General features: G+C 36.3%; 2 protein-coding genes across 2 annotated transcripts; both read right to left on the bottom strand.

Moving 5' to 3' along the window:
- Window positions 1–215: 215 nt before the first annotated feature.
- Window positions 216–3,081, bottom strand: LOC108994664 (glucan endo-1,3-beta-glucosidase-like). Its single transcript, XM_018969968.2, has 2 exons — window positions 2,750–3,081; window positions 216–1,576 (listed from the first exon to the last, which is right to left on the bottom strand). The coding sequence occupies exons 1-2, from the start codon at window positions 2,841–2,843 to the stop codon at window positions 579–581; spliced, it is 1,092 nt and encodes a 363-aa protein (XP_018825513.1). The 5' UTR covers window positions 2,844–3,081; the 3' UTR covers window positions 216–578.
- A 611-nt stretch (window positions 3,082–3,692) lies between these two features.
- Window positions 3,693–5,225, bottom strand: LOC108994640 (glucan endo-1,3-beta-glucosidase-like). Its single transcript, XM_018969927.2, has 2 exons — window positions 5,090–5,225; window positions 3,693–4,949 (listed from the first exon to the last, which is right to left on the bottom strand). Exons 1-2 carry the CDS (start codon window positions 5,181–5,183, stop codon window positions 3,898–3,900), a joined length of 1,146 nt encoding a protein of 381 aa, XP_018825472.1. The 5' UTR covers window positions 5,184–5,225; the 3' UTR covers window positions 3,693–3,897.
- Between the last annotated feature and the right edge of the window lie 2,450 nt (window positions 5,226–7,675).

Here is a 7,675-nt window from a genome sequence, read left to right on the forward strand (position 1 = left end):
ATCTCTCCTCTCTTTTTACTTACAGTTCTTCAATTTTGGAATTAGTCAGGCAGTCTTAAAACCTACGCTGCTACAAGAAACAAACCTTACAATTTATCATAGCAAACTGGGATATTAACCACAATCAAGGAGAGACAAAAGCGGCAAAACTTCCCATATCCACCTAGCAACAGCTATGAGTCCCAAGATCTCTCTACAATGGCTAATGGCAAACCTTCCTAAACATGTATCATACTCCATTAATATTGATTATTTCCTGGTACATAATAATCTTCGAACAGTAATATACTCCCTTTCCTATTATACATCTTGTAGCTAATATCTATAAATATGAATAAAAAGGCTCTCAACGCTCTCACGGTGCAAGAGACATTTTTACAAACACCAAGTGTTCAGTGTCTTCGTAGGAAACTTGAAATAAAAGTTCCTTTTATGAGATGATCATATGGACATATGATGTTTTGACATTGTTATGGTTTAGAACTCATCATGGATTTAAACTTAAGACCAATTCATTTTTTTCATTTAAAAAAAAAACCTAGCACATACTCGTATACAGAAAACATGTATCTATGTGGCTATAGTATACTCACAAAGATTCCTCTTCCCACGCAGAAAATACTATTGCCAAAACTGATTTGGTACTTGGGTTGTTTGTCAGGTAAGAAGAGACCAAAATGTCTTTCAATTGCTGTGGCCGCACTCTTCTGGTTTTCATCAAACATGGCGAACAAATATGTTTCTATTGCTTGTCCAGGCCTCTTTGGAGTCCCACCCTTCACATGATTAATCAAATTCTTGTAGTAAGTGCCAGCATTTTGAATTGAAGCTGTAGCACCACCTTCTGATGGCCAACCGCTCTCTGATACTACAATCTGCAAATCAGGTGCACCGGCTCTCTCAAGAGCAGAGTACAGAGAATCCAACATTGCATCAAAGAGATTCCTGTATCCATGATTACCATCCATCATCACAACGCTTTGTGAAGTAAATAAGGCATATGGAAGGCTGATGGCTTGAGGGTTATTTATATAGCTAAAGTAGGGGTACAAATTGGCTAGAAGTGGTGCACCATTCTTGACAAGGAATTTGATGATTGGGTTTATATATGAACTTGCAGAGTCACTGAATGAGCCTACTGATGGAGGGTAGGAATTTCCCAGCAAAGTTGTGTCTATGGCTGTTGACACCTTTATTCGGTCATGCAAATTGGCAGATGCAGTTGCATTAAGAATGTTTTGCATGGCAGGTAGAACAAATTGGGCTTCATTTTCATTAGGATGTACTTCGTTCCCAACAGCAATGTATCGAAACTTTATTTCCGGCCAGTAGTTTCTGACGTTCTTCTCGACCCAATTTGTTGCAGCTGCAGCATCAGTGAGGGCTTCAAGGTTGTTGTTAGATATGCCAATGATGAGTTCTATGTTTGATCCTCTAAGGGCATCGAGAATTGATCGATCTGGTTCATATATCCGCATTCTTCCAATGCCATTGCTTCTATATAGTTCTATGACTTCTCCATCAGCTGGTAGATTATTGCCATTTTTTCCATAACATACACCAACAGATTGTGCACCTTCATCAAAATTAGGCCAAAATATGACGAGTTTTATCATCTCTTCATTTGTTTAAATATAATCTCTTTGGTGTGGTATCCATGAAGATTCAAACAAACATCTCATAATCTTTCAACCGCCAAATCAGGTGGGAGTAAACCTCAACCCAATACTCTTGATGAGTTGTGGCATAATCAGGCATGTGGGAAAGGCAAATTAAATAACGGGATGATTATTTCTTTTTAGTTAAAATTAATGTTCATGTCATTATGCGTCCAGAAAGATTTTAAGAACAAAGCCTGAAATGAGAAGTAACCATTCTCCGGTTAAACTGAATGTGAGTGAAGTGCTTTTTTTATGGCAGCCAATTCTGAAATCGTGTTAATTCTATCAGTTCCAAACAGTTATAGAACAACAAACTAAATCCAGTCTGTGCCATGCAGGTCTTAACAAATTTTTTTCAAAGCATAAAAAAAAAAAAAACAGAGATCCACACACCTATTCTGAGTTCAACTGACCTAGAATTTCTTATCAAAAGAGTCATGTAGGGAGTTAAAGAAAGTGAATGTCCGAACTCACTGGTAAATTTTTTTTCTTTTTTCCTCATCACCTGGGAATACATTTATATATTTGTCAATCTGGCTCTTCAACCAAATGCTGCTTTCTACATATAAGGACAAAGAGACCTATCTCAACAGTACACTTTAAACCCTCATTATTAGATTGCTAGTGAATATGTCCCCCTGGCAATCATATCGCCCTAAATTATATGGCTTTGATCACTACAAAACAAGCATTCTTCGATAAGATGAGGAGGCCCATCTCAAATTATAGGAATAAAATTTACACAGAATTGGGTTGATCACTTGGTCGTTTGACCTCACCTGAGAAACGCACCGTCTTTATATCTCTATCTATTGCAAGAGCAGCTTTTTAGGTGAAAAACTGAAAACGAATGAGCTAGCCCCACTCAAATGGGAGATAATTGGAGCCATTTTCTTAAATAGGTTGCTATTGAACGTGCCTCCCCCTCTATCGAACTTACTGGTAAATACCAAAGAGTACGCGTGTAAATTTTTTCGATCATCACATCTCAAAACCAAGACAGAGTCTCCAAAGATTAAACTATGAAATTGTGCATGCAGTACAAATGCAGAGAGAGAGAGAGAGAGAGAGAGAGAGAGAGAGTAGACCTGTTAATTCTAGGCTCCATATCAGAAAACCAAGAAGTAGGAATATGGGAGCCATAAGAGCTTTGCTATCTTTTGAGTCGAGTAAGCCAACCATGGGAAAAGCAAATGAGAAAACCAAGAAACCAGCTCTATTGCTCAGCACAGATATCTCTAATTATGTAAAGATCAAGATCCTTGACCACAAACGTTTACATAATTTGAGTTGCATTCAATTCAACCGAACTAACCCTGTTGTAAATTGGTCAAGGTCATGGTCGAGTTAGGAATTATTGCCGACGACTGAAAGGCTGACCCAGTTTCTCTTGGAAAAGTCCAGCAGCAAAGACTGACCCAGTTGTAATCACCCATTAACTTCTGCCACTTTAGGTCCTTTTTTCTAGACAAGTTCAAAATTACCAAAAAAATGTTTTTTTAATAAAAAGAGTAATATTAGAGAGAAATTATTATAATAGTACATATTTTGCATTCACTGCGTAGTTACTTCTAGTTAATTATTTTCAACATTCATTTGAAAAGATGTGTAGTCTAAATGATACCACATTATGTATGCAAAATGAGCATTGCTATTCATAAGCCCATACACCACACATCAAGATTTTTTTTATTTTTTTTAAATTTTTTTAAATTTTTTTAAAGTTTTTTTTGGTTTTATTATTCTTAAAATAATTGAATTATTCTACTCATAATCTACATATCACATATTTGATAAGAGAATAAAATTAAAGAAATTATAAAAAAGATAATATGTTGTGTATGAGGCTTATGAATATAATTTTTTATACAAAATAGATATTCTTAATAATAATTTCTATCTATATTTATTCTAATAAAAAACACAAAGATAGTCACCAAAAAGTCTAACCAGTAACTAAACAAAATAAAAGAGACGTAAAACCCAAGTAATCAGGCACACAGCTCAACACAATTAGGTCCCATTCAAGGCAGATAAATTTTAGCAAGTTGAACACGGCTGCAACCTTTTCCTCATGTAACTAGCCTGCAAATCCAGCTGAAGGGATTTCTGGCTTATTTGGATCGAGTTCATTCGGTTAATTAAGCATTTCATAATTTAAAGGCAGAAGCCACTCTTAATATTTGCACCCATACATGCAAGGTATATATTACAAGAGACAGTAAGTTTCTTCCTTTCAAGTGAAACTCATACTATACTTTGCCGTTTTATTGCCATAGAATAGGCCAAAGTGTCTATCAACGTCCTTTTCCTTGAGGTTCTCATCAAACAAGCCAAGCAAATAAGTTTCTATGGCCTTTCCTGGCCTTTTTGGAGTCCCTCCTTTCACATGATTAACCAAATTCCTATAATAAGTGCCTGCATTCTCAATAGTTTCCACAGCACCACCAGCAGATGGCCAGCCACTCTCTGACACCACAATTTCCAAACTTCCTTCATTTATTTTCTCAATAGCATAATACAAAGCATCCATCAAGGCATCAAAGAGATTTCTGTACTCTAGCTTGCCATCTTGCACGACAACATCTGTTGCAGTAAATAAGGCATAGGGTAGTGATTGGTTGTTGTATTTAACTCTGAAATAAGGGTAGATGTTGGCAAGGAGTGGTGCCCCAGTACTGACCAGGAAACTAATGATTGGCTCGATGAATGTCCTTGCCTTGTCACTGAAAGCAGCTGCCGATGGAGGATCAAAAACACCCAACAAATTTGTGCTCACCGCCGTTGAGACCTTGATTTGGTTTTGCAGACCAGCATCAGCAATTGCTTTGTAAATGTTTTGCATTACGGGAAGAACAAACTGAGCTGCTGCATCCGTTGGATCTATGTCGTTTCCAACGCTAATGTACATGAACTTGACATTGGAGGAATTGTTTTTTTTATTCCTCTGGAATGAATCACACGGTAGAACAAAATGAGCTGTTGGATCTAATTCGTTTCCAACAGCAATGTACTTGAGCTTGACATTGGAAGAATAGCTTTTTACATTCATCTGGACCCAATCAGCTGCAGCTGAAGGGTCGGCAAGGTCTTGAAAGGTGTCCTTAGGGACTCCAACCATGAGTTCTATGTTCGAGTCTCCAAGGGGTTGAAGAATTTGTGGATATGGAGAGTAAATGCGCATCTTTCCAATGCCATGTGTTTTGCAGAGACTTACAGCTTCCGACTCAGGTGGTAAATTGTTTGCATTGCCACTTCCTCCGTAGCAAACACCGATGGATTGTGCATCTGTATTGTATTGACCAAAGATTCAATGAGTTTCAAAGAAAGCAATCTTGCAACATGTACTACTATATCTGGTAATCATGCATATATAACACAAGCGCGCGCACAGAGAGAGAGAGAGAGAGAGAGAGAGAGAGAGAGACCCATATTCTGTAGGCTACACAACAGCTGAAGAAGTAGCAACATCGACATGGCAGTAATAAAAGTTCTATTCCTCATTGTATATATTGAAGCCATAGAGGAGAGGGAATGAAATAACTAAACAATATAGTAATTGGCATTTCACAACATACTCTTACTGCCTCTTATATATAGATCAGAGGCAAGCGGCTCACGGAATTGCTGTCTATCCCTACACAATGGAATATTTTAGTGAATAAGTTCTCCTCCAAAATGGACCACCAATATTGACCCACTAGAAATTTCCAAGAGTAGTGTTGCGGAAAGGTGGAGAGTAGTTTTGGAAATTTCTGTCTCCTTGAATAGGATTGCCATAATTCGATCCATTCATAATCAGGGCTATCAATATCTGTCAACGTGTAGAAATGGTATAAGCACTCTTCGTTGGCTTAGCCAAAAACGGTTTGGATTCAAAACTCACTTTAATTCATCTCATTTCATTATTATAAGTTTTTTAAATTTTTACACAAAATATAATAAACAATACAATTTTTTCAAATCTCAAAACAATAATAATATTAAAAAATAATATTATAATAATATTTTATTCTATTATTCACAAACCATCTCATCTCTAATCCAAATCACCCTACCATGCATTTTTTTCTTTCCTTTTCATCGTGCAAGTTAAAGTCAGTATGCCTTTTTTCTTTCATTCTCCTCACACAAGCCAGTCTTCGACTCTTCCCCACGCTTCTTCCCCCATCGGTTTAACATGAGCAAAATAAGGAGAAAATATCAAATTTTCCGTCTGATCATTAAAGAGAAGGAAAGAGAAGGTAGAGCAAGTGTATAGGAAAAGTCTTCAATGACATTTTCATATTCTCAGAATTTGCATATAATTTGTATATCTTTTACAATGACTCGTAGGTCCTATTTATACAGTATATCTCAAGAAAATGGAAATGACATTTACAGAGAATTTCATTTGAAATTTACAAACAAACTTGGGACTATTTGCACCAATTCCGTTAAAGTAGAATGCGCCCAGAGTCTTCTAGACCATATTCGAGCCTTTCCTGTTGAGCTGGTATTTCAACTACCTTAACAGTCCCCCATGATTGAAGCACCTTGGGGCAAATTGTGAGGCTTGATCGTAATTGAGTAAAATGAGCTGAATAAAGGCTTTGTGAAAACATTTGCACGTTGGTCCTTACTAGACACAAAAGAAACTTGTAGGGATTTAGCTGCCACACGATCTCTAACAAAATGATAATCGAGCTCAACATATTTAATGTGATCATGCATAATAGGATTGAGAGTTAAGTAGTTAAGTAAGTAGCACCCAAATTGTCACAGCATAAAGTGGGTGGATTCTTAAGAAATATACTAAGTTCTTTTAAAAGAGATTGCAGCCAAATAAGTTCACAAACAGTGTTAGTTACTGCTTTGTATTCGGCTTCAGTAGAAGACCGAGCAATTGTTGGTTATTTCTTAGAGTCCCAAGAAAGAAGATGAAAACCAAAGTAAATACAAAAACCACCAGTTGACTTACAGTCATCAGGGCAACCGACCCAATCAGCATCAGAGAAAGCAGACAATGTTAATGAAGAAGATGCACTGAAATGGAGACTAAAATGTTGTGTAAGATTTAGATAACGAAGAATGCGTTTTATAGCTTGCTAGTGGGGAAGCCGTGAATAATGCATGAACTAACATACTTTGTTGATAGCAAATGAGATATCTGGCCTAGTAAAGGCTCGATATTGAAGGCTGCCCACCACACTATGATAAAGCTGAGGATCTTCAAAAGAGGAACCTTCGAGTACAATGAGTTTAACAGTGGAAGACATAGGGGTCGAGACAGATTTGGCTTTGTGCATATTGGTGTGTAGTAACAGATCAAAGATATACTTTGATTGCGAAATAGATAGATCATTGAAATTTCTCGTGACCTCAATACCCAAAAAATACTGTAAAGGATCGAGATCTTTTACAGGAAAATAAGACCCAAGTGTAGTAATGAAATCAGAAATAAGCAAGTTATTTGAACCAGTAACAACAATAAGCTTTTCAATGGAGTCCATTTGATTTATTGAGAAGAAGAAGAAGCATGAGCTTTATGGTAGCTCTGATACCATAAAGAGAAGGAAAGAAAGAAGACAAAGTAAGTGTTTGGAAAAAGTTCTCAACGACATTTTTATATTCTCAGAATTTGCATATATTTTGTATATCATTTACAATGACTCGTAGGTCCTATTTATACATTATATCTCAAGAAAATGGAAATGACATTTACAGAGAATTTCATTTGAAATTTACAAACAAACTTGGGACCACTTGCACCAATTTCGTTAGTGTAGAATGCGCCCAGAGTCTTCTAGACCATATTTGAGCCTCTCTTGCTGAGCTGGTATTCTAGCTATCTTAACAATCATCATTCATATCTTCTCAAATTTTCTCAACAATTCGGTACTCATCTTCATCCTCTATTTTTAATTAAAACAAATATATTTTATTTGATTAAAAATAAAATATGTACGATAGATTTGTAAAATATAATAAAATAAGTAATCTTTTTATTATTATATCGAATTTAGATGAATAAT

This window comes from Juglans regia, chromosome 14 (assembly GCF_001411555.2).
Source record: "Juglans regia cultivar Chandler chromosome 14, Walnut 2.0, whole genome shotgun sequence".
Lineage (NCBI taxonomy): Eukaryota > Viridiplantae > Streptophyta > Magnoliopsida > Fagales > Juglandaceae > Juglans > Juglans regia.